At 47.2% G+C, this 27123-nt stretch overlaps 1 protein-coding gene across 3 annotated transcripts in view; it reads left to right on the top strand.

Moving 5' to 3' along the window:
• Positions 1–2291: 2291 nt before the first annotated feature.
• GFRA1 (GDNF family receptor alpha 1) overlaps positions 2292–27123 on the top strand; it is a 219800-nt gene continuing 194968 nt past the window's right edge. For 2 of the 3 annotated variants that reach the window (XM_003254986.4, XM_030806573.1), the window contains exons 1-4: positions 2292–2684; positions 3572–3857; positions 4732–5025; positions 6268–6351. In XM_003254986.4, coding sequence (XP_003255034.1) covers positions 3818–3857; positions 4732–5025; positions 6268–6351 — 418 coding nt within the window. In that variant the 5' untranslated portion in view covers positions 2292–2684; positions 3572–3817. Of the gene's footprint in view, positions 2685–3184; positions 3284–3571; positions 3858–4731; positions 5026–6267; positions 6352–27123 lie in introns of those variants that run through there. The other variant, XM_030806568.1, reaches the window with a different exon arrangement.

Genomic DNA, 27123 nt, shown 5'->3' on the forward strand with positions numbered 1-27123 from the left:
AAAACAAAGCTCTGTATTCATCAGCAGCACAAACTTAATAAGGACAAGTGTGAGTGAATGGTTCAGAAATACATTATTGAAGCTAAAAATACAGATGCTCCTTGACTTGCAATGAGGCTTATGCCCTGATAAACTCATCATAAGTTGAAAATATCATAGGTTAAAAATGCATTTAATACACTTAAACTACCAATCATCACAGCCTAGCCTAGCCTACCTTAAACATGCTCAAAACACTTACATTAGCTGGCAGTTGGGGAAAATTATCTAACACAAAACTATTTTATAGTAAAGTGTTGACTATCTCATGAAACTTATTCAATACTGAACTGACAGTGAAAAACAGAATGATTGTATGGTCCATAGTCAAAATACGGTTTCTACTGAATGTATATGGCTTTTGCACCATGGTAAAGTCTAAAAATATAAGTAGAAGCATCATAAGTCGGAGATCATCTGTATTTTAAAAAGAAGTCCCATATTCTACATTTGGAGAGCTTTTAGTTCACCTTTCCCCCATCCTGTTAAAATTTGATTCAAAAGAATTCTGTGGAATATATAGGGTAAGATGAAGTCATTTCTCAACAAAGAACATTTACAAAAGATGTTGATGATGTCTTAAACCTCATTGTAATCCAACTATCCCAAGTAGTCAGCACTGATAAGCACTAGTCCCTCTATTGAAAATTGAAATTCCAGTTACTGATTTTCCGAAAGAAGACATTCTCCTCCACTTATGAAATGGAACAATGAAAGAGGGTTTTCTGTTTGGGGTGACCGGGGGAGAAACGGAGTCTTCACACAAAGTCTTAGTTCATATTCAGCCCTCCTTTCCCTGAAACCACATCCCCAGGGTTTATGTGGTTTGTTGTGAAACTATGGGAAAACATTTTAAGTCGAAGAAACTGATCAGATGACTTAATTACATTTCTGCTTAGTTCAGCCTGTAGCTTAGACTATTAGAGAGAGAGAACTTAAGTAGCCCTTGGTTTGAGCCATCTGTCGCGAAAATGTGACATATGTTTGCTTTGTTTACTCAACAACCAAGTGTAAACTGATACACTGAACTAGAGGATCCCTGAATGGTGTGGCTATGGGTGTGTGTGTGTTGGAGGAGGGGTGTCTGATGAGGGCGTCCGTCTCCTCATACCTACCTGGAGAAACACGCGTACAGCACAAGAGGAGTGCGGATCCGTAGGATGTCCCTCGGGTTTGGGGCGCGCCCCGAGACGCAGACCCTCTTTGGCGATTCCACACAATGTGCAGCCCGCCTGCAAGCAGCCGCTGCAGCCGAGGGGCGCGCCCGGCTGATGTGTGGTTGAATGGAGAGCGGCCCAACCCTCCTCCTTCCTCCTCTTCTCCCCGCCCTGACACCCGGGCCTCAAACTTCAACCAAAGCCCGTGCCCTTTTCAATTAACCCCCCTCGATCAAAATGAGCCATTCTTCTCTGTCCTTAGCGGCGGCCCATTGTCTGGCGTGATAGGTTTGCAGATTTGACAGCTGGGCGCACACAGATTTGATTCAAACTCGGTCTCCCCGAGAGATGAACTTGGACATCAGCAAAGATCCCGAGCACTGCGGGCTGGCTCCTAGACTGGTCTCCGGACCCAGTGTAGACTTCGGTGCCCCGGGCGCCCCCCGGCGTGCGGGAAGGGGAGCGTGTGTCGGGGTGGGGGGCGGGGGGTGAGCAGCACGACAGGGAACCAGCGGTCCCAGGGGTTGGAGCGAAGGGCTGTGTACACGTCAGGCTTTTTGTTGTTGTTGTTAATTTACTCTCGAAACAGCCAAGATGGAGGTCAGCTTATAAATTTCCTAAAGCCAGGTCTGGCCGGGTTTAAATTCAGTGGGCTGGGGGCTCCGCTTTTGTCTTCTTGTCGGGGCTCGAGGAGAGAGGTAGAGACTGCGTGTGCACGTGTGCGTGTGAGTGTGAGTGTTCACGCGCTGGCGCTGGCGCGGACGAACGGGTGGGCGCATCCCAGGATCGCCGCTCCGGCGTCCTGGGTCTGAGTGTGTCTTGAACGCACCAAGTCTTGAATCACAGCCACTAGTGACGTGGGGGAAAACTTTGTTTTCCGAAGAAGGGTCTGGCTCGATTGCCCTAAGAAGAAAGAGCCCTTGTGCCCGTGTGTGTGTGTGTGTGTGTGTGTGTGTGTGTGAGAGAGAGAGAGAGAGAGAGAGAGAGAGAGAGAGAGAGAGAGAAAGTGTCTGGCAGCACCCGCGGCCGGCTGCAGAACGCTGCGTGTCCTGTGCGCGCGTGCGGGTCCGGCGGCGGGTCCCACCGCAAGCGGGCGTGTGCAGCAGCGGCTGCCTGGCGGGCGAGCTTAGGAGGGGGCTGGAGCTGCGGGGCGGCGGGAGCAGGAGCAGGCCGAGGGTCCCCTGGCCAGAAGAAATCTGGGCTCGGAACACGCCATTCCCCGCGCCGCTTCCAATAACCACTAACATCCCTAACGAGCATCCGAGCCGAGGGCTCTGCTCGGAAATCGTCCTGGCCCAACTCGGCCCTTCGAGCTCTCGAAGATTACCGCATCTATTTTTTTTTCTTTTTCTTTTTTTTTTCCTAGCGCAGATAAAGTGAGCCCGGAAAGGGAAGGAGGGGGCGGGGACACCATTCCCCCGAAAGAATAAATAATTAAATAAACAAATTGGCTTCTCGCCGCAGCTGGACGCGGTCGGTTGAGTCCAGGTTGGTGGCATTTGGAGTTTTTTTCGTTCTGTTTGGGAACCCATTGCCGCTTCCCGTCCCTCTTCCCCACTCCTTCTTCCCCCCTCCCCTGGCCACCCCTTTCCGTTTTGCAGGCGTCTCCCAACTTTAGGGCCCGGGGGGCGCTCGTGGCGCCGGGCTGCACCTGCCGGGGCGCGCGGGGACTGCGGGCCGGCGCGCTCGCCCTGGGCTGGGGTGCGGCAGCGCCCGAGTCCCGGGCACCGGGCGAGGGTGTGAGAGGAGCGGACGCCCAGGAGGGAGCCGAGGACGCGCGGAGGGTAGCGGCGCAGGAACCGGGTTTCAGCCCCAGTCGGGACATCGGTTCCCCCTGGCTTGGCGGCCTCTGGAGGGAGAGGAGTCCGGGGGAGAGGGAGGGCGGCGACAGGGGCTAGGGATTGGCGATCGGAGTGGGGAGGGCCGGCGGCTGAGCGAGCTCGCTGGCTGACGCGAGGAGGGGGAGGCCAACTTCCCGGGAGAAGGGGCTCTTTCGGCGCCAGGGCTGGCTAGGGAGCTGCTGCCGCCGCCGCCACCGAGGGCTGGGACTCCAGGCAGCTGCAGGCTCCGCTCGCGGCGCTCGGAAAGTACCGTTTATTTATTTATTTGCTTGCGTTCAGCGTCTCGGGTTGAACCCAACAGACACCCCCTTGGACTTTAGGAACCCTCTTCAGACCTCTCCAGCCCTCACCCCCATCCCCGTGTCAGCGGCCCCTGGAATACACGCACATGCACCCCGACCTGGGTGGGGGTGGGTCCTCACCCCGGCGTTGGAAAGTCCCCAAAGGCGGGAATGGGGGAGGGGAGAGGGTTCTGGGGTGGGGAGAGTCTCCGGCGCTCTCCGCTCTCATCTCAAAGCGCGCCCTCCCTTCCAGGTTGGGTCGGACCTGAACCCCTAAAAGCGGAACCACCTCCCGCCCTCGCCATCCCAGAGCTGAGTCGCCGGCGGCGGTGGCGGCTGCCAGACCCGGAGTTTCCTCTTTCACTGGATGGAGCTGAACTTTGGGCGGCCAGAGCAGCACAGCTGTCCGGGGATCGCTGCATGCTGAGCTCCCTCAGCAAGACCCAGCGGCGGCTCGGGATTTTTTTGGGGGGGCGGGGACCAGCCCCGCGCCGTCACCATGTTCCTGGCGACCCTGTACTTCGCGCTGCCGCTCTTGGGTAAGTCGAGGCCAGCCGTGGGCTTTCTTACCCGCTGAGTCTTTCCTAGGGTCGCTTGCAGCAGCCCACCCCGCCCTCCGCACCAAAATTGGGGCGCGGGTGTGGTGGACGTGGAAGGAAGAAGTTTCGTTTTGGGGAAGGGGATGGCGAATCCCCAGGTTAGGGAGGCGGTGGCGGCGCGGCGCTGCCCGAAGCTTTTCGGGCTTGGTTTTGATTTCCTGTGGTTTTTAATGACCCAGCTTGGCGGGGGACTAAGGAACCCTCCAGCCCAGGGCCCTGCACCCCCAGAGAGTCTCTGGGAGCTCGCGGAGCCGCGGCAGGCAGGTGGAGTTGGGGAGCATTGGGGCCGGGAGAGCAAACTTGGAAGAGAAAAGTTTTTCCCGAGTAGCTTCTGGGCGCTCTCCGCCCGGCGGACCGCTGACCACGGCTGGCCTGCCCCGCGCCCAGCGCGCGCCGGGTGCCCAGTCCGCCGCCTCACTTCTCCTCGGAAAGCGCCTGAGTTTTAGCCGGGCGAGCTGGTGGCTGGAGCCGGGGGTGGCCCAGGAGCCCGGGTCGTTGCTCAGGCCAGGATGCCCCGGGGCGGAGGGCCGATGTGCACGGTGGGCAGCGCAGGTTCTGGAGCAAACCCTTGAAGCCCCGCGGGCTGAGCCTGCGCCACCCTTCCTTGCGGGCCCGGGAGGAGGGGAGAGGAGCTGGAGTTCCAGGGGGCGGGAAAATGGACTCCCGGATGGTCGAGAGGTGGACCCGCTCCCAGAGCAGGGCGCCCCCGCAGGCTAGTCAAGCATCCCTGACCTGGGCGCGCGCCCTCGCCCGGAGCAGGGGCGGCCGGGGTCCCCGCCCGCCGCACTCAGGCTCCCTCCCCTCTGCCCCGCAGACTTGCTCCTGTCTGCGGAAGTGAGCGGCGGAGACCGCCTGGATTGCGTGAAAGCCAGTGATCAGTGCCTGAAGGAGCAGAGCTGCAGCACCAAGTACCGCACGCTGAGGCAGTGCGTGGCGGGCAAGGAGACCAACTTCAGCCTGGCATCCGGCCTGGAGGCCAAGGATGAGTGCCGCAGCGCCATGGAGGCCCTGAAGCAGAAGTCGCTCTACAACTGCCGCTGCAAGCGGGGTATGAAGAAGGAGAAGAACTGCCTGCGCATTTACTGGAGCATGTACCAGAGCCTGCAGGGTACGCGTGGAACCTCCCCACCCCACCCCGTGTCCCTCCCCGAAGGCAGGGGGACCCTTCGTCCCCGGGCCAGCTGATCTCATCCTCCACTCACTTCTCCCCAGCTGCAGAGTGAGGACCTTTCATTGGCCCCCAGGGACAGCGGCAGCTGGTGTTTGCTGGGCTGACCAGCATTGTTGGGCCTGGTTGTTGGAAAACCCATGAGGAGGTCGGGGGCTGGGGGGAGGGCCACCCCGGGACCCCGCTGACCTCTCTGAAACCTGGTCGGAGCATGGGAGGAGGATCCCACTAAAGGGCCCCAAGGAACCCACAACTTCTTTCCAAGGAGAGCCAGCCTGGGGCTTTCGCTGGCCTCGGAGTAATAATAGGAAGGCTTGCCCTGCATCTGGTCTGGACTTTCCCCCTGTCTTGTTCCCTTTAACCTGCTCTGATGTAAGATAAAGTATTGTAAAAGGTCCAGGAGAATCCATTCTATCTTCACCCTCCCCACCAAACATGATCAAAGGCAGATGTGTGAAAAACCATTTGTCATCTTAGATTAGCTGAGTCTTGAACCAGCTGGTGTGGTTCAACCTTGGTTATCACAGAAGTAGCTCAGGGAGAGAAAGATCCACTTGTCACAACCATCCAGTCCAATGGGAATGTTTTGGTCCTCGTAAGCCAGAGGGGGCTCATATTTGTAAACCTAACACAAACATCTTGTGTGTTCATTCTCGACTGAGACTCACACTGGAGATTTGCATTATACAGATTTGACCTGTCAGCGCTGGGTCACTTCCTCCAGAGTCTATTAATGAAAACCTGTTTCCGAGGTGGGCTGTTTAATAGCCATGGTACCTGCTTTCCAACCGTATGCCAGGTTTTGGGAGGAAGCAGAAATAAGGGTCTTTCCTGGGTCACCTTTCTTCCATTGGCTCCTGGAGGCAAGCAGGGCTCGTGACGTCACCAGCTCTTTCCTCTCTGATTTCTATTCCTTTGCAAAGAGTGGGAGAGTTTTCTGGCAAGATCAGGCTGGGTTGTTCTCCAATATTTTCATGGCACTCTGGGGAGAACAAGGACAACAAAGGCAGGGGAATGAAAAGAAATAACCATAGCGAAAGAGATGCATTTGAAATCTTTCAAAGTTTCAGCGTCTTTTTGTTACACAATCATAACATAATTAGAATTCAGATTCAGCAGCAAAAACCTGCTTGAAATATATCTGTTTTTCTGATCTGAGCCCAATCTTTCTGTTGTTTTTAGGAAATGATCTGTTGGAGGATTCCCCATATGAACCAGTTAACAGCAGATTGTCAGATATATTCCGGGTGGTCCCATTCATATCAGGTAAGCAGATTTATACTTTCACGCTGATGCCTTTGTGTGCTTGAATTCGTTGGCTTGCATTCTCTTTGGCTCTCAAAGAGCGTATAAGTAGACAGTTGAATGGCACAGTGTTTCTGGGAAATTAGAAATCGGATGATGATAATGAAGAGGCATAATGCCTAGAGATGATTGTATGACTTGAAAGTAATTCTAAATGAAGTAATGTGATGTGGTGGTTTGGAAGAGGTTCGAGGGAGGTGACTTGGTTGAGTTTTTTTTTTTTTTCCACATTAAAATATGATTGGCCATCTCTTGCAACGGGAGTGCCACTTCTGTCTGTAGGTGGCAATGGTATTCTCTTCTTGCTGCATTCCTTACATAGCGCCTCCCTGGAAATGGAATCTGTTCAGATTATGCCACTTACTTTATAAGAGGCCCGAAGATAATCTTAGATTGTTGAAAAATTTGGGATGAATTCACTTGTCTGCCTTTGATTTAAAAGATTAAGCTCTGCCATTTGTTAACAATTCTTTTGCTTCTATTTTTTCCTGAGCAAGTGTGTGCATTTATGAAAGAAGGTACTCCGGCCCCAACGGCCCTTTTAAGTGTAGTCTCGCTTCCCGTGGTTTGTTTTGTCTCTCTTTGCAGTTCCATGTGTGGTTTGGAAATGAACTTAGTTTTAGAATTAAGTTTTTCGTAAAATCTGCATTCAGACAGCCCATAAATAAGCAAGGCAGTAATTTATCTTTATGACATACAGATTCCAGACTAATGTTGTCTTTATTTATTTACAGTTTAGACATTTTCTCAAGTATATATAGCCACCACAAGTTATACATCTCTCAGTGGTTAAACGTGATGGTTAATGTTGAATTTGATTCTACGAGATTATGGTTTGTAACTGGTGAGAGTGTCTTGGTGTTCTAAACGTTTTGTGTTTTTTTTTTGCAGAAAAGCCACAGAATCAAGGGAGTGTATAAATACTGATATTTTATTTGGGTGTATTATACATGCATTCATCCATTCACCAAACATCCATTGAGCACCTACTATGTTCTAGCTATTGTGGTTTGGGCAGCGAGTCAGTCATTATCTTGCCTTCATGAATCTTAGAGATAGTCAGGAACTGACGTTTATTAAGTCTTATTATTTGCCAAGCCATGTGTTAACAGTGTTACATCATTAACTTATGTAATCATCAAGTGCTTCTTAAGTATTATTATTTCCATTTTATAGATGATTAAATTGAGGCATAGTGAAGTTAGGGAAACAGCCCCAAATCACGAAAGTCTTCAATGGTAGAACCAGAACTGAAACTCAAATTTGTTTGTTTCTAAGCTTTTGTAACATCTACCTTTTGCTACTCAGAGTGTGGTTCTTATACCGGCATCATTGACATTGCCAGGGAATTCATTAGAAATACAGGATCTCATTTTAACTACCGAATCAGAATACACGTTTTAACAAGATCCCTGGGCTGGGCGCTTCATATGCATATGAAGCTTGAGAAGCACTTCTCTACATTATTCTGTCTTTTCCTTCAGAGGAAAAGTGTGTGTGTGTGTGTGTGTGTGTGTGTGTCTGTTTTGGCATAAGATATAAGGATACGAGTTTAGTATAAGAGGAGTTCAAATGTTTCTCTGAGTAACGCCAATAATTTCCACTCCATGTCACTTCTAGTGCTTTCTGTCCCTTTGATCCAGCCAGGACAGTGGTTTAAGCAGTGGAGAGGAGATGTACAGACAAACATATGTGACCACCTAAGCTCTCCTGGGAGCGGATCTGTAGAAACTGGGATGGGGTGTTGCCAGTGTAGTGCCAGGTGCCAGAGGCAAACCTGACCTTCATCCTGCTTTTGAGGGACAATGCCTGTTACCTACTGTCTGCCCTGTGGACTCCTCAGTCTTTGTACTGATGCCTGGAAGGGTATGAACCTCTCCATGGTCATTGATAGTGAGAAAGCAGGCAAGGAAGAAGGGCCATTGGGTTTTAATTTCAGAATTTCTATGAACAATTGTTTTTGTTTGTTTGTTTGTTTGAGACGAAGTCTTGCTCTGCCACCCAGGGTCCAGGCTGGAGTGCAGTGGCATGATCTCGGCGCAGTGCTACCTTTGCCTCCCGTGTTCAAGTGATTCTCCTGCCTCAGCCTCCCGAGTAGCTGGGATTACATGCACCTGCCACCACACCTGGATAATTTTTGTATGTTTAGTAGAGAAATACATGTCACCATGTTGGCCAGGCTGGTCTTGAACACCTGACCTCAAGAGATCCGCCCGCCTCGGCCTCCCAAAGTGCTGGGATTACAGGTGTGAGCCACCATGCCTGGCCGCAATGGGGTTTTTATTATTTTTTTTAAAAACTTTTCTTTTTAGAGACAGGGACTTGATCTGTTGCCCAGGCTAGAGTGCAGTGGCCTGATCACAGGTCACTGTTGCCCCAAACTCCTGGGCTCAAGCGATCCTCTTATCTTAGTCTCCCGAGTAGCTGGGACTACAGGTATGCCACTACACCAGCTAGCAATGGAGTTTTTTTACACTCATTTTCCCTCTCAGAGTTGCTCTTTCATTTGTATAATGAGGCAATTGGAGTAAATAATCTCTAATCGTTACAGCCCATGGATCTGAGAAAAGGTTGGGCTCATCTCTAGAATTCTTCCACAGTTCTCTTACATCACCTTCTCTACCCTTGCAATCATTTCAACTCTTAAGGAGGCATGGTCATTCTCAGATACCACTGGTTTGTCTGAATTTATGAGTATTGGACATTCTTCTGCATGGGCCAGGTTTCACTTATGCATTCCTTGGATCCCATTCGCAGGCCAGGTTTCTTTTCATAGCAAGTATGATCTGGAGTTTGTGAGCCCTGTCCTGCCTAGAACCCAGAAATCATAATGAATCAGCCAGAGCCAGAAAGGCCTTGTCTAGAGTTCCATTTTCTATCTCAAGGGCATTGGCTTTAGGTTCCAGCACTAATGAGCTTTGACCTCTGACAGTGACTGTGTTCCTTAAGTGGGATAGTAAAGCCAAATGGAACCTTGAGAGGCTTTAAGTCATTGAATAATGCATATTATCCAGTTTGGCCTTTGTAGGATGGAAAAGGATGGAGGAACAGGATGATAAATGTTGCTTTTCACGGTTTGAATCTGAGCTTTCTAGAACATCTCTTCTGTCTTGAAAAGTTATCTGAGGAAGCCAGGACAACAGTGTCTCCGCTTTTCACAGATATGGTAGCAATCAGAGTTTCCATATTTGGATTTCTCTGCCCAACATGAAGAGCGTGTTTATCTACATACACTAAGGGTGAGCTGAATCCTCCCAAGGAACAAGACATGTTTGACATTCTTGTATTTCCATTTTCCTTGGATTCCTCAAACCCACAGTCATTTTAGCCATTGTTTGCTTGCTAACCACATAAAAGGCCTTGCTGAGGTATTATCAGTGGCCCGTTGGGAGCAAGAAGGAGAACAAAAATAAGGTGGAATCTAAAAACCATCCTCTCTGTTTAGAAGCTTGAAATGCGAAGGGAAACCAAGTAGCCAAGTCAGGAGAGAACTGCAGAGGGAGGGTGGAGGGCTGCTTTCCAGAAACCTGAGAGCGGAAGCCTTTGGCCTCTGGGGCACGATTAAGGGCTTGAGGAGGTGTGTTTCCTGTGGGGTGAGGCTAGTGTGGGTTTTAGGGGCCTGGAACATGTAGTGAGCAGGAGGACACACAGGAAAAAGTGAGCCAGTGCAAGAGGATGTCGGAGAGGCAGGAACACAGAAGTGTCCTAGGATCCCAGAGGGCAGAGCTGTGTGGACGCTGAGGCTCAGAGGCAGAAGCCACCGTGCACAATGCACTGTTTAGCATCTGCATCTCTCCCAGCCAAGCTCTCTGCTCTTGCACCTCTGTTCTGCCCCTGCTTTTCTTCCTCAGAAAAGTTCAAGACACAGTAAGAAGTAAACAGGAATTTGAAAGGATGATGAACCTTTTGGCAATTTTTTTGGACTCTCTGGAGTGGGAGAGCAAAGCAGTGAGAAATTTTGAAAATACAGTGAGTGCTAAGAAAGCTTGAGGTTGGGGATCAGAGGGAGGACAGAAGCATCTCTTTGGCAGCAAGGTTTAAAACTATTGATTGAGAGACTGGATTTTTGTAGAGAAGTCAGGAGATGCCAGGCCTTCCTTAAAATACAATCACAGTTGATGATATTGCATGCAAGAATCAAGTGGATAGATTGTAGGGAAAGAGTAACGTTAGGTTTTGAACATCCTGATTTGCTGGAGAAAAAAGTCTCAGCTTCTGGCACTCATCTTTTTCCTACCAAGTGCTAGGAGTGGCTTTGACCTTCCCGGGAAGCCTTAGGATCTCCAGATTCATTCCCAAGTAATTGGAAGTGGTTTGCTCTAGGATGAGATGCACCTAAACTCTCTTTTTTTCTGAGTGATTCTGTGAATAATTAGCCATGTTTAGCATTTCTGTTCAAATGCACCATCATATTTAAGTCGTTATTTTTAAAAAAGTTATCACAAAGTCTACATGTTGGAGAAGAGCCTTGTAACATCACCTGCTTTCTTGTCAGGTCATGATGAGAGAAAGCCTTGTAAATACCAGCTATTAGGGGGTGTGGTGGTCCTTTTCTTGCACTCAGCTCTCTAATCCTGATGTTCCTATATTTGAGAACCCCTATTCATTTCCTGTTATTTACTCTGGCATATGGTAAACTCCTCAGTGGGCCAGTGAAGGCCCTGCTCTCCATCTTGAAGCCCCGCACCCCCTCTCCACTCAAGCTCACTGAGCCAAACAATTCCCCAAGTATTTGATGTGCATTCACTTTGCTGTGCCTTTGCACATGGCCTTGCCTTTACTTAGAAAACTTCTATCAGTTCTTTAAGACCAAGATCAAATTTCGCCTCTGAAGGCCTTTGCTGGAATCCCCCCAAACAGGCAATTCTACTCAGGGCTCCCTCATGCTCCATTGTGCTCTTGCCTTTATGGTAGCCGTTAATCACAGCATATCGAGAGGACTTATTTATGTGTCTGTTTTTCCCACTGGAAAGTCGGAGACTTGCTTGTTATGCCAGGTGTCAATTCAGCACCAAGCATCCTTCTTGATCCTGAGCCGGCATTCTGTCAATCACAAGTGGTTGAATGTTAGAGAAGAAGGGTCCCTAGAGATCTAGTCCAGCACTCTGTTTTATAGACTTGAAGCTCAGAGAAGGGAGAGGATTGGACAGGGTCACAGTGCTTGAGGGTGGGCTTGGGGACCTTTGCCAGGTCATGGCACTGGTGTAGGGGGAGCCAGTGTTGGCTCCTTTCTGTTTGCATACTCTCTGGACCAGCCTCATTCATTCTGGAGACCTCAGCCACCACTTAACATTGATGACTCAGAGCCTTCCTTCCTACTGCAGCCTCTCTTGAGCACTAAACCAGCATTTCCAGCTGAGACTCCATCTGGCGGTGTCTCAGTTAACTCAAACTTAGCATGTCCAGAATGGATCTCATCATCTCTCCTTTGCTCCTTACACTCTCTCTTCCTGGATCTCCAGTTTTATTTAATAGCATTGTTGTCTTCCTAGTGATCTGCACTATAAGCTGTGGAGTCATCTTCATCCCTTCCATTGTCTTCACCCCTTCAGCCTGACCCATCGCCAAGTCCTGCTGAAATTATCTGCTGTCTTTTGAATTGCTCCCCTCTTTCCACATCACGGATGTAACTGTCTTATCTCTCACTTGAACTCTGCATGGGCTTTCCAGCTGATTTCCGTAGCTTCTCCCAGTCCAACCTGACCTCCTCATTCCCAGGTCTTGTGCACCTTGGTGACTTCCAGGAACACTCTGGCTTCAGTCTTCCTTCACTCGTTTACTAACTGGCTTTTGATCTCGCCCCAGCCACCATGTATCATAGACAAGACAGGTTGAGCAGCTGCCGTTCTACCAGCACTCTGGGCAGCTTCATCCCTCCATACCTTTGCATCTGCTGGTGCTGGGAGAAAGAACACATGCTCTGGAGTTCCACCAACCTGAGTGAATGAATCCCAGCTCTGCCACTCACCTTATCGTGAGCTCACTGTGCCTCAGGTTCCATGGGTGTAAAATGGGATGATGATAATGCCTACTGTATAGGTTCTTTTGGATTAAAGATGTTATATGTAAAATATCCAGTATAGTGCCTGAAACATACTTGGTCCTCAATAAATCTCAGTCCTTTTTAAAGCTACACTAAGGCAATGTTGGCTTGCTCCTGACTTGACTGGGACTCTTTTCAGCAGACCACATTGCCCCATCAGAGAATGATGATTCTGTGTCTTGCAAAGGGTAGCAAACCTGAGCCTTCAGGAAGGCTGCTTATAAACTACCTTGGACAAGCAATGAAAAATCTATCCTCTATCCAAAAGGCCCTAGAGCAAAGTCCTGTCTCTTAATCACCCGGCCCGAGGCTTAGCTACCCTGTGGGGAAGGTCTTCCTTATTCCTGCACTGAGTCTCTCCTTTTCCCTTGGACCCCTGTCCTTATGCTCTGTGGTCGGAAGTGAGTTGATTGCAGCTGGTGATCACCTGGGTGGGAGCTTGTGATCAGCCTTCCCTTCCAAGCTTGGCTGATTCCTATTCCTCTAACCTCTCCCCATAAATCTTCTTTCCAGTACCCCTCATAGCGGCAAGAATTACTGCTCCCTGAGAAGGGCATGCCTGAAACCTAGGAGATGCTTCCGTCTGCGAAGGCTCTAAGTACACTTACATTTCACTTTCACAGACCACTACTTTTGGTTTTTATTCTCTCCCTCTCCTGCCCCTCAGCAATCCATTTTTATTGTAGAACAATAGGAAATTGCAAACAGGTTAAAAAAAGGAAAAGAAATTTCAATCACCCAGCATCCTACCACCCCAAAATAACTGCTGTAAACATGCTAATAGGAGCCTTTTCCAATTTTTCCTATATATGTAAATATGCATAGATGTGTATGTACATACATGCATACATATATGTTTTTTACAAAAATGGTGTCATAATCTACATCTACTCTCTGATTACCTGCTTGATGATCTGAAAAACCTATGTCTTTCTGTCTCACTGACCACTTCCTAAAGGCAAGATTTTATTATTTAGATTAAATGTCAACTTCAAGAAGGTCCATGAATAAAGGAGTAGGACATGCTAGCATCTGTACACTTGTGGCAAAGACCTGAATGTTCCAGGGAAGACTGTGAAGGTAAAGACAGTTAAATATTTTGCATAGAGTTACTGTAGGTCCTGTTACCAGAAGAAGGGAGATAAAACATCAGTGAGTGACAGGTAATTGCATGAACTGAAGATTGTTACAAGGTGCAAATTATTTATAGCCAATATGTCTGTCCTCATTCCTTCTTCTTAGTCCTCTGAAGTATTTCTTTTTGCCATCTCTTAATTTTTCTGCTGTCGAAGCTTGTTCTTTCCAAGGGATGTCCTTTTTGTTTTTTTGTTCTCTGGGACACAGTAGCAAATTCTCAGGAGGAGGTATCAAATTGGGGCTTGTTTGGTAAAAAAGTATGGATCCAGGAGTCAGGAGATCTGTGTTCTGCTTCTAGCATCATTTACCCCTAACTAGCTGGGTGACCTTGGGCCAGTGTCTGCAGGCCCTGAGAGTCATCTGCTCCTGTTGTAATTTGAGGGCAGTGGCCTAGAGTGATCTTTAACATATTAGGTTGGTGCAAAAGTAATTGCTGTTTTTACCATGACTTTTAATGTTTTCCTTCCTTTCTGAAGGGCCCGTATATTGAATCTTGCATAGTTATTCAGCTAGTTATTCTGGAACTATTTTTCTTTCTAGCATTTTATTCATGCCAAGGAAACTTGTGATCTTGGCATAGGTCTTTCATGTTAATAACCTTTATAAAGTATGATTTATTCAATGTATACCTTACTTTGAACTAGAATGTATTTAAGGCATCTTATCTGGATACATGGAAGAAGATAAAGTACAAAAGAAAATAAGTAAATGGAGAAAACACGAGAAAAGAGAAGATGAGAGTAGGAAAGAGAAAATGAAGCCAGGAGTGAGCTCGGTAGACAAATACATGCTACAAGATTATATTTCAATAAATTAAACAATCGGAAGTGCCGCGTTTGTTTCACAAAGGGATAAATAAAACCACTGGATTTGTAGATGCAGTAGGATGTTTGGAGGTCATTTTAGTCCCGTCCCCTTATTTGACTGATAAGAAACCAGAATTCCATAAATTGATAGGACAATGGAACATAAATTGTCTAGGACAGTGATGACAAGTAAAATTAGGTGTGTGTTTGCTTTTAAATGGGTATTTGAAACTCTCCATATCTTGGCATTTCCCCCCCTCAGTTCTGTTGTCTTTCACCTGTTCAAATCTGTGCTCCCCTCTTAGGATACTACACTTTTTTTTCTTTGTTTCTTTTAGCACGAGAGCCACAGTTAAGGAGGTAGTTGTTCATTGTTTTGGAACAAGGGTTAATTAATAGGTCTCTGGCAACAAGAACTAGTGGCTGGAATGTTAATTTTCATATTTCTTGGCACCCTTCAGGATTGTCTATAAGGAAAAGTGAGAAATTATTTGTTGCGTTAAGCCCTCTCAGCCCTGAGATTTTTTTAAAGATAATCTTTCATTCAGAGTTTTTTGTTAAAGGAGCTAACCACTTCCTGTAATTTAGAGACTCAACTAGCTGGGTCAGTGATGAAAATGAATGGGTAATTTGCATAAGAGGCTAATTTATTATGTCTCCTGGGCATTTCTTTCATCTCTCTTTCCATTCTAATTAATGTTCTAAGACGGTCTATCTCCATATCAGAAATTAGGGGTGAAAGCAGCTATTGTTAACCTTTATTATTATGATTTTTTATCTTCTGTAATCTTTTAACCATTTTCTTTTCATATCTAGGATTTACATACACAGGGCTGTGGGGTATATGGAGAGATTTTAGGGGTGTACTCTTTTACGATCTTTCTTCAAATAGTAGGCTGTTTTAAAAATAAAAATGACTGAGGATAGCTCTCCAGCCACAGGAGGATTTGCAAAACATATAGAAGTACGCAGCCATGGTGGCAGAATTGTTTCTAAATACAAGCTCTCAAAAACATCTTTATAAACACGTATACAGACACACAGGCATACATACATTTGTGTATCTGCCTGCTCACATGGGAATGTTTTTATAGAGTGTGTTAAGTGTGGATATAAAATATTTTGCCTCAAAAAGATCTTCCTTGACACGTGTTTCAGTTGGTCCTGGCTGTGACAAAGGCAGCTGTGTGTGCGAGTGTGACACAGCTGAGGAAAGGCAAGAGAACAAGCAATTTCTTCGAAAATCAATTGCAATTTACTCCTACTAAATTAGCCTAGGGTCCGCCCTATCCATGCATTAGCATATGACAGACTTTTAATCATTTGGTCAAGTGGCCTATTTTTGGTTACACTGCAGTTCCCTTTGGAACTCTGCCTATCCCAGAACTGTGTATTCTCCTCATTGAATCCTCAGTCTCTTTAAAGGGGAGGTGAGTGAGCAAAGAGGAGTCCTGCTGGGGAAGCCCCTACCCTGTGTCCGCTTCCCCTGCCGTGTGTTCTGCACTAAGCTGCCTTTTCACAGACTTACGTTCTTCTGGTCCCCCACCATGCTAAAAGGTACTTATTGTGCCGTCTCATTTCTGAGGAGAAAAGCTGGGATCAGAAAGGTTGAGTAACTTTCTTAAGGCCACACAGCTGATACCTGGAAAAGCTCAGATTCACTTCTTGTTCCTGTGACTCCAAAACCTGTGCTCTTTCTACTGTTAGGTGATGAAATTTTAAGCACAGACCAGGATCCTCTATTTAGAAGGAGCTATCTACTCCCTCTTCTCCCTCTTTAATTCCCAGCTTTCTCCTTGTTCTTCCACCCCAAAACACTGTTTGACAAAAGGCCTTTAAAGTTGCAATATACACCACTACCTATTATTTTAATATTTGGGCCTGCAGTCTGATGGGTTCTTAATTGACAACCAAAATCCAGAACACGCGTGCTATTAAGACCATTCCTGCAGAACTGCAGAAATATTAGCCAAAGAAGCAATTTCTGGATTGTATCTTTTTTCATTTCAGTGTGAGATGGAAGGCTTCTAAAGTGGAGCAGAATGCCTAGGGCCATTTTTTGTCATGTTGTCGTATAAATAGCATTACGCAGTGGTAAAAAAAAAAAAAAAAAAAAAAAAGGAATACATAGTTTAGTCCCACTTTAAGGTGACCTAATGTGCTATTCATTTGTCTTCCACCATGCTGGTACCACTTTTCTCTAGGTCCCTGGGAACTGTGTAAGGAGCACCATGCCAACTGTGATTTCTGTTGCCCTTTGCACATGATTGTTTTGTGTACAGTTAATAATGTATGAAAATAAGTATCGATTGCATTCTTTGTAGGAGAAGGCCAGCAGGTTTCTTAAAGCCCATGTTTATGAAATGTTTCATTGATTCCTGTTACTACGCGTTTTGAATAAAACACTTGATGAAGAAGATACCAGGAGATCCCTGAATTTCAGAGAGTTCTCAATGGAACCACTATATATATTCTTCTAAGCTTGGGAATGGCAAGTGGCATTTGAATGGGAAAAGAAGTGATCAGGCTGAACATACTCCCAATTCGAAATGGTTGCATTCCCCATGATACTTAAAGAGAAGTAAAAATAATAATTACAGCAGCTGTGAGTTGCAGCGAGCTAGGTGTTTTATGTGTCATAACTTGCTTAAGCCTTGTTCAGTAGAGGTACTTTTAGCCCCATTTGGTCAGTGGATAAGGGAACTGGGGCTCGAGTGAGAAACTTTTCTTGAGGGCACACACTTAATAAGTGGTAGAGCCAGCATTCTCATCCAGGAAGCCTGGCTTCAGAACTCAAGCAGCAGCACCAATTTGCATGCATATAACATGCATGGGAGAAATGGCCCATGAAAATATCCCACGAAAGTGAAGTGCATGAACTGCGTAAAGGATTATTAGATATTTTTTACTGAGTGATATATATGTGGGTATATGATGCATATAATATATATAACATATTACATTATATATGTTACATATATATTACATACATACATTATATATTATATGTTATTTTCATTTTATATTTATTTTATTAATATATTATATATTATTTTATTATTAATATTATATATTATCTATGTTACATATATTTATACTTATTTTAGAATGAAGAGAAGAAGAGGTAAGTTTTTATAATCTCCATCAGTTTTCAGTTTTTCAGTATGATAGAATTTCATTTCTGCCAAATTCATTCATCAGATATTTATTAAGAACTTACTATGAGCACAGTGGGAGGCCCAGGTGATTCAGAGGTAAATAGGAATTGTCCTCTAAGAATTCCCTTTTTTGCTTTAGAGATAGATATAAACAAGATAAATTATGATGAATGAGTAGAACCCTGTAGAAAGCTCACATACGGCCCTATGGTGGGAATAACGGACTGGATGGTGTTGTGGGTCAGAGAAGGCTTGCAAAAGGGGACTTTTAAGCTGGCTTTTGTGGAATGGATAGGAGTTTGGTGAGTAGAGCTGAGTAGGGAGAGCATTCCAGGCAGAGGCAACAGCCTGGGCAAAGGCACAGTGTGTCCAGGGTTTGCCGTGGCTGGAGCAGCAGGTATGAGGAGTGCTGTGAGAAGAGCGAGCAGAGAGGCAGGTTTGTCACACTCAGGGGCTTGGCCTCTGTCATCGAAGATGGGAAAGGAAGATGGCTAATTTATCTCAGCATTGCTGAAATTTTTAGATTGAATCGCATGAAATTGCCATTTTAGTAGGTCAACATGGTAGAATAGCAACAATTTCAGACAGTTCAACTTAATATAGTTTTGTGTCATAAAGGCACACACAGGGGCTCTGGATGCTTCTCGACCAGAGAAGGACATAAGACCTGCTGTGGGTGAGTAACCCATCATCATAGAAGGTACCTTCTGGGAAAACAAAAAATGAGGCCAGGAGCACTGCGCTATTAGCCTCAGCTCCAGGTGGAAATGGAGCAAGAGCAAGTGTGGGTCAAGTTCAAGCTCCTCCCTTCCAGTTGCACCTTCTTGAGGAGAAAGCATGCACAAGCTCGGAAGGCAAAGGCCAAGTGCACAGAGCCCAGCATTTAGGTGTTGAAGGCAGGGAGGACAGAGGAGCAGGCGTCTCTGAGGCAGGCTGGCTGCGTCTCCCTGGGTGGTCCTGGGAAGGTGCGGTGGGGGCGAGGTGGGGGAGGGTACAGGTAAGCAGAAAGACAGCAGAGCAGACAGGGGCCAGCAGGAGTCAATCCAGGAAGCTGGGTCATCCTGAAGGGGCTTGGCTGCTAGGAGGTATTTTGGCTTGTGGTAGGAGAAAGGTGGTCTCTGACAACGGTTCACGGGGACCCTGTGGATGCTGAGTGGCATGGCTGGTGTTAGGAGGCCTCCCCTGGTGGACAGTGGGGATATGCACAGTATGGGTCCCTGAGAGGATGGCTCCCATCTGCTTTTCTGCCGGGTCCCAGCCCCAACCCCTGCACTGCCCTTTGTCCTGGGCTCAGGGTGGACTTCTTCTCTCTCACTTGGGAGCAGTGGCTCAGGTGTGGGTGCCTGGCTCCCTAGGCAGTGTTGTCCTCCTGCCTGGGAGGGATGGTGCTGTCCAGCCTTTCTTGGACCTCTGGAACCGTGCTGTGTAGCACCTGTTTGGAGGACTTGAGGTATGGGCTTGTTTATTCATTTGTTTTGTATTTACTGTTTTCTTCTCTGACTCCCCAGTCTTCTGCCTCGCCTAGCTGTTTTCTGTGCCAAATTCTCAACCCGATTCTGAACATTTCGCAAGAGAATGTCTCAATGAAAACTCAAGTGTTCTAAATGAAGGGAGTTGTGTTAATTGAAAGCAGTGCCCACTCACCCCAGGGAGCACCTGCTTGAGGGGAGAGGATGGGGAGGAAGGGAGGGAGGGCTGGGAGTGCCTATGCAGCTCAGAGAGCTGGCTCCTTAGAAGCTACTGAACCCTCTCTGTGTGTCCTACCCTGCGCCCATGCTGTGTTATGACATTGTTTTTATGACATCAGTGGGGCTGGGGTGGAAAGAGGTGGTGCTGCCCTTTTTAGCTGCTGGTGATCCCTGGGAGGAAAGGCAACATGTTCCTAGGGCGGGACCTACCGGGCGGACCCTCTGCATTCATCCCAGAGATAAGGCTGGCAATGGGGAGGGGCAGGGGATGAGGTCATGGTGATCCCAAAAAATATATGTGCTGCAGAACAGCACGGTGGCAAGGAGCAAAAGCCTTGGAGTTAAGCACACTCGGGTTTGAATTCCATGTTCCAGCACTTAGTAGCTGTGAGACCACAGGTAAATAGTTACAACGTTCTAGGTCCTGTATGTGTAAATGGGGCTAATAATAGTATCCAATTCATAGGGTTGCTAGAAGTAACAACACTTAGGGAATGTTTCATTTGTTTTTGGCCCTCCTGAGCTGTGCAGGAAACAGGGGTGGGTGGGTGGATGACTGCCAGCGCCTTCCTTTCCTATGCATTCTCACTCCCTTTCTCCTCCTCCCTCAATATATTAGCATGAAACAGGAGTATTAGATGATTTGAGTGCATGCAGATCTCTTCTGAAAAGAAAAGAAACACCAATAGCCATACCCGAAATTACAATTACCAGTCAGTCCAAAACATTGATTTTCTACTCTACACTTAAGCAGTAACTCAGGTTTTTTGCGAACTTACTGTGTGCCAGGGAATGTGCTAGCTGCTGGGGAGTTGGTGGTGAGCCAGAAAGTGCAGAGTGCAATGCCATGTAAAGAAGGGAGAAGGAGAGAGGAAGAGAACTAGGATGCAGGAAGGAAAGTTCTGGAAGGGGATGGCAGAGACTGGAATGTGGGGATGTGGCGAGTGGATTCCAGGTGAGCTAACACATCAGTGGAAAAGGAATGGGCATGTAGCCAGCCAGCACAGAAAATTAATACTGAATATGCTAGTCCTATGTTGAGTGGATGTGAACACGGTGGAAACCTAGTGTTTTTTTTTTTTTTTTTCTGATGATTCTCAAGAATGTTTAAAAAAATGCAATGTTTGCAAACAAAGTAGAAACAGTTGAAGCATTGTTTTCTATTAGCAGTATAAGGCTTACTGGCTATGGGTATTTTTTCCTTCTTGCTTTCCAAATTGTAATTTTAAAAGATGAGGCATTTCGTATTCAAGAGTTTCCTTTGTCTGAAATAAATTATTCATTTCTACTCAGTTTCAGAAACAATGAACATAATACTTAATGCATCACAATTAAGCGGGTGCAGCTTCATATAAAATTATGTTCCATGCATTTTGGTGGCAAACAGCAGCGTATCCTATATCTTGTCGACATTTGTTCCTCATAAGCAAAATATAAAGAAGTCGAAGCCCAGAAATGTGTTTTCTTTCCTCTCACGGTGGAGGGGGGGTAACTTTAGACCCAGGCAGCCTTGTTTTTGACATTCCACAGCTGTTGGTGGCTTTGTCAGTCTGTAGAGAAAGTGAACTTACTGCAACTATCTTGTGCATGGGGTCAGGTGAGGGTCAGAATTCTTGAGCACCACACATTTATCTCAGTCTTCTTTGTCTGGGTTTGAGATCTGTCTAGAATCCTCTTGTGGAAGGACATTGCCTGGAAATGACTTCCTTTGGGATTTGGTGGCAGCTGTTTTTTTTAATACTGGCTGGTTGGTCATGTGGCGTTTTCTGAGGATCTGGACCTGAGATATTCTTCCTGTGACAAGGTTCCTCTTTAGGAAAATAGGCATTGCCAGCAAGGATCAAGATGTCTGTGGACGTCCACTTTAGGCTTGAAGATTTAGCTGTACTGGTTCCCAGGAGCATTTTTTGGGATGCCTCTGACTCAAGTCCCAGCCCTGAGGTCAGAGTGAAAGCTGGCTCTGGTTGTCAAAGGGCAGTTGTCAAAGAACATTAATTGTGAAATGTCTGCTGGCCTCCCATCAGTAGGGTAGGAGATGCTTTCTTTCTTTCTTTTCTTCTTCTTCTTTTGTTTTTTTTAATAGAGTCAGGGTCTCACTATGTTGCTTAGGATGGTCTCGAACTTCTGTCTCAAGCAATCCTCCTGCCTTGGCCTCTCAAAGTGTTGGGATTATAGGCATAAGCCACCATGCCTAACCAGGAGATGCTTTCATAGGCTATTTGTTTTTTCTTTTCTTTTCTTTCTTTTTTTTTTTTTTTTTGACAGAGTCTCTCTTTGTTGCTCAGGCTGGAATGCAGTGGCACGATCTTGGCTCACTGCAGCCTCTGCCTCCCAGGTTCACGAAATTATCCTGCCTCAGCCTCCTGAGTAGCTGGGATTACAGGCACCTGCCACCACACCTAGCTAATTTTCTTTATTTTTAGTAGAGACAGGGTTTCACCATTTCGCCAGGCTGGTCTCAAACTCCTGACCTCAGGTGATCTGCCTGCCTCAGCCTCCCAAAGTACTGGGATTGCAGGCATGAGCCATTGCACCCGGTCTCATAGGCTATTTCATTTAATCTTCATAAAAGCCTGAGTGTTAGCCTTCAGTATGCATGAGGGACATTATTCACATTTTGCATAAGAGGAAACCAAAACTCAGAGAAGTCCAGTGACCGGCCTAAGGCCACATAGCTAGTTGGTGGCAAATCCTGAATTCAAGCCAAGTTTGTCCAGCTGCAAAGGCCTAGCCCTTTGCATGCTACCCCCCCCGCCCCCCCCCGCCCCTTGTTGCCTTTTTGATTGTCAAGAACAAAAGTAGCTAGATGCAAGATGGATCCTCAGCTACCTCTGGCCTAAGCACCGTTTGTATTTGAACAGAAAAAAAATTACATGTTTTTTGGTTTAGAGAGGCTTAGGAAGAAGGCCCTGGACTTGGCCAGAAGTTTTCCTGGATGCCTCCCTGTCCTTGACCCTGGTTTCTTTCTTTTTTTAAATTTTCTCTTGTGAGACAGTCTCACTCTCTTGCCCAGGCTGCAGTGCAGTGGTGCGATCTTGGCTCACTGCAACCCCAGCCTCCCAGGTTCATGCAATTCTCCTGCCTCAGCCTCCTGAGTAGCTGGGACTACAGGCATGCACCCCGACACCTGGCTAATGTTCGTATTTTTAGTAGAGACGGTTTCACCATGTTGGTCAGGCTGGTTTTGAATTCCTGACTTCAAATGATCCACCCATCTTGGCTTCCTAAAGTGCTGGGTTTACAGGCATGAGTCACCGTAACTGGTCTTGACTCTGGTTTCTGTCCGGTGCCTGCCCTGGCTGGCTGGACTCACTGCAGAGCCCTCCAGGGATCCTGGCGCTCTTTGCTTCCACTTAGGTGTCCATGACCTCCAGTTCTGCAGTTTCTGTGGCATCTCTTGCTCTGGTATTTCCTATGTGGCAAAGGCCCCCGGGGAATTTGTGGATGAACTCCGATTTTTGCGAAGCCCTCCTTTAGAATAGGTCCATCCAGCTGCGTGCTGGGTAGTCCCATCTAGATATCCTGGCCATAACTCAAACATGGTCTGTATTGAACTTGCCTTCTCTTTTAATCTTGTAGACTGAGGAAGAGGCACATTAGAACCTTAGGGAGATATTTTTATATTGGCGGTGGGGAGCAGTGCTATAGTAGAAAGGATGTAGATTTGGAGTCAGACTAAGTTTGCATCCTGACTTCATCCTTTCATAACTTAGGCAGGTTGTTTAATACCTTTAAGCCTCAGTTTCCTGATTTGTAAAATGTAGACAGTATCTGCTGTGCCGTGTCATTGTAAGGACTGGATCTGTGTTATGAGACAGCGTGTTGAAGCCTATCACCCAGGCACAGTGATAGAAGTTCTTAGTTGAAGACAAGAATCTGTTTACTGGCCTCGAGACATTCACTGCACCTGGGAAGGGCAGGTAGTCCGTGTGCTGGTCCTTCCAGCTTTCCAGGGTGGTAGTGGTGAGGGTGCTTTTCAGACTTCGTGGCTGCTCTCTGGAGACTGCTCAGTACATTTGCACTTGCCACCCTGAGATGCATGACCACTAATAGCCTGGCTTGCCTGTAAGACAAAGCAGCCCCACCATGCAGTAGGCGCCAGCTGTATACCTCACTTGGTATCACCTGCAGCCTTGCCTTAGGGTTACTACATTTTCCCACTTTCTCACAGCCTGGCGGAGCTAAGGCAGATGCACCTGAGCGTGAGGGCAGCAATTGACCTGTTCCTCCACGTGCCCTGTTCCTACCACGTGAAGGGTAACTTCATTAAGAGAGGTAGATAGAAACAGCCTCTCAGAAATGGCTCTCATGCAGATCCGGCTTGCTGCTCGTGTGGTGGGTGAGCCTTGGAGACTGAGGGAAGGTGAGTACTTGTGAGTTCCTAGGCAGAGTGAGTACCCTGCGTTGAATGTAGAATTTTCCTATTAAGGGCAGAAGAAAACAGGTTTTTAGATAAGCACTCTGACGTGGGCCGGAAATGCCTGGCAAATATTTACCCTAGATGTAAAACACTCACAAAGTCAAATGTTGTTTAGAAAACCCTAAAATAGAAAATTTATACTCAGGGTTTTATATTTGGTAATTGTAAAAAAAAAAAAAAAAAAAGGCCTATTGTTGTCTGTGTCCTCTAAGCTGACTTTTATAACATGGAATGACGACAAAGCCTCCTTTGCCCGCCCTCCTGCCCATGTCTGCTCCTCTGCCCTTACTCAGCCTCATGACTGCATTCCCAGCCCCTTTTCAGACCTGTACCTCCTCCGCCCATCCAGGTGACTGTGGCGTGTTTTGCTTGGTAAGCCTTGATTGTGGGCCTGGCACCATTTCACCTGCTTCTCCTCTTGAAACTGAGCCTGAGATGCTGGAATTGACAGATTTGCCTCCCCACCAGCTCCCAGGAGTAAAGGAACTCCACTGGCTGAAGTGTTTAAACTCCTAGAAGGCTGGCATTGGACTTGAGATATTCTTTGTATGCATCAGACACCTGAGTTAGAGTCTCTGAATGTCCCATTTTACGTTTTTTGCTAGACCCTTCTGTTCCTCTCTGGCAAAGCAGAGTGTTTGGACCATGTCAGTGGTTCTAACCTGGCAACCTCACACATTTTGTGCATCAGTGTCTCGTTGGGGAGGTGTATGATATTCTGAGACATCCACCCGCAGCCTTACCCCAGATGTGCTGTCTTGGGTGAAAACTGCTGTGCTATAGTGGATGATTTCCCCAGGAACTTTCTGGCTCTGACCTGCCATGTGCTCTTCGGAGCTTTGTCAAGATTCTTTGGATGACTTCTTCCTTCAGTCCATCAACCAATGTCTACTGAGCCAACTTTTGTGGGCTGGACATTGTGCTAGGGTCCTAGGGACATTGGCATGGACAGGGATGAACTCATGAAACTTATAGTCTAGTAGAGGAGGAATATGAATTAAAATGCACGTGTTTTGATAGCAGTCAGTGCTCTGAAGAAGAAAACTGACCAATACGATAGAGAAGGGAACAGAGGGGAGAAGGGGACGCTTTTACACGTGAAAGTCAGAATGCGCCTCTCTGAGGAGGTGACTTTGAGCTGGGACCTAAATGACAAGGGGGAACCGGCCATTCTGAGCACCTGCTGAAGAGTACTGTGGCAGAGCTCCAAGGACCCCAGGTGGGCCAAGCCTGGTGCATTCCCCAGAAACAGTGGAGCTAGTAAGGTGGGAGCCTGGTCCCTTTTTACCAGTGATTATCTCCTTCTGCTGCCCTGTGCAGGGGGCCAGCAATGGGACCAGGCCACCACTAGGGCTCAGGAGGGAGCTATGGCCAGGGGTCCTGAGGACACCAGGGAGCTTCAAATCCATGGCACCTGCTTTCTGGGTGGTGGGACTCATGAACTGTACCCAGAAAAGTATCTGTAGCTGCGTTTCACTATCCTAGAATTCTGAGACATGACCAAAACAGCCGTCTGAACCAGAGACTTTGTGCTCGAGTGTGACTTGGAGGGGCCAGCTTTGCCCTGTTGCACTTAGGATGTACGCTTTGAAAATGTAATCCTTAAATGATAGCACTCCTCTAGTGCTGGGCTCATGTTTTGTATCGATTTATCTCATTCTTTTAAAAAGATAACACAAGGCAGATAATTATAGAATCCTGTTGTTGAAAGAGCCTTTGTGATCACCAAGTTCATCATCAAGTCCTTACTTGATGGATGGATAACAGAATTAAAGACCAGAATGGTTGAGGGCTGTGCTAGGAGACAAAATGGGGCTAGAGTGAGGACTTAGCGTCCTGGGTCCTCTCTCCTTAGTTGACATATGTAGTGTCCACGTAGGGCAGGCCTGAAGAATGGCGATGCCCCAGGAGATGAAGGTTCAACCTCTGCACACATCTGTACTATCGTCAGAGAAATTCTTAAAGAATCAGGTCCTTGCCCACTTTTCCGGCCTCATCGAGCCCCATTTTCCATGATGGGTCATAGATCTGAAGACGCTCTGCCTTTCTCCTCCCTAGCACACACATCTCTCTTGTTCTGCCTCGAAGCCTTTGCCCTTGCCTTCCCCCATCATCTGGAATGTTCTCTATGATCTTCACTTAGCTGGCTCCTCTTTGTCATTTTCAACCGGAGATCTTCCATAAAAAGAAGGCCACTTCGCTAAATATCACTCCCTCCTCGTTCATTCTTTATTACATTTCCTGTTTCGTTATCTGCACAGACCCTACCACTGTCCTCAGCTATTTTGTAGATTTACTTGTGTTGTGTGTCTGTTTCTCTAATGTTAGGTTGCGTACAAGCAAGAACCCCATCTGGCTTCTTCAATTCTCTGCACTTGGGTAGTTTTCCCAGGAAAACTATGTAGTAGGTGCTGAGTAGATATTTGTTGAATAAATGAATGAATGAATGAACAAATACACAGTGAGTGAGAGCTAGGTAGGTGGAAGATGCTTACTAAACAGCTATTTGGTGCCCAGCACTTAGTTGAAGCAGGGCAGAGGTGTACAGATCATGACATGAGGGAGACTATGGTCTTGCCAGGGGGGCGCATCTGTCAGGAGCCTTTCTTTCATGAAGGACAGAAAACTCATCTCAAGCAGACTTGGATGATAAAATTTGTCAGCACTTAGGACTTATCAGAAGGCCGGAAGTAGGACAGGATTCTGGCAAATTGCTGTCACCAGGACCATGCCTCCTGGACCTCCAGTTCTTGGATGTGCTGTTTGTGTTGGGGGCGACATCTGCAGTGCCAACAGGGTGGGACCTCCCAACAGTGCCACACTCGTCTCTTGTGTTCAGTAATGGACCCAAGCAATTGCAGGCCTCACAGCCTCATATACACCATCCTGGACTAAGTACTTGGCTGTAGAATGGTGACCAAAGTCAGATTGGCCCCTCCCCCATGGAGCTTATAGTCTACCAGAGGCGAGAGACACAAATACATAGAAAATCCAAGTGTAAAAAGTCATCCCAAAGAGAAACAGGTGATGCTCTGAGCACCGGTGATGAGGCTTAGGGTGGGAAGAATGTTCCAGCAAAGAAAAGGCCAAGGTTGTGTGGGGTGAAGGAGCAGGCCAGAGTGGCCAGTGTGAGATGAGACTGGACGTGTCATCTTGAGCTGGTTAGGAACTGGGGGAAGGAGTGGGGCCATGTGGCAGGCCTGGAGCTGGCCTGCAGACTCAGCCTGGATGCCTAAATCTTGGAATTCACCGTGGCAGGAATTGCAGGGTGTGCATGGTTTTCTCAGCCCACTGTCGTCATTGTCACATTTGAGAAGGACCAACTATACCCATCTGGGGAAAACAGGCCCTTGGAGCATTAGTGCTGGTATGCTAGAGATTTAATTCGCTGCTTTTCAAACAGACCCCATGCTCTTAGGCCAGCCCTTTAACCGCCCCCACCAGCCTCAGTTTTCTCAACTGCGAACTGGGGTTATGGACT

The sequence above is a fragment of the Nomascus leucogenys genome, chromosome 3, assembly GCF_006542625.1.
Source record: "Nomascus leucogenys isolate Asia chromosome 3, Asia_NLE_v1, whole genome shotgun sequence".
Classification (NCBI taxonomy): Eukaryota; Metazoa; Chordata; class Mammalia; order Primates; family Hylobatidae; genus Nomascus; species Nomascus leucogenys.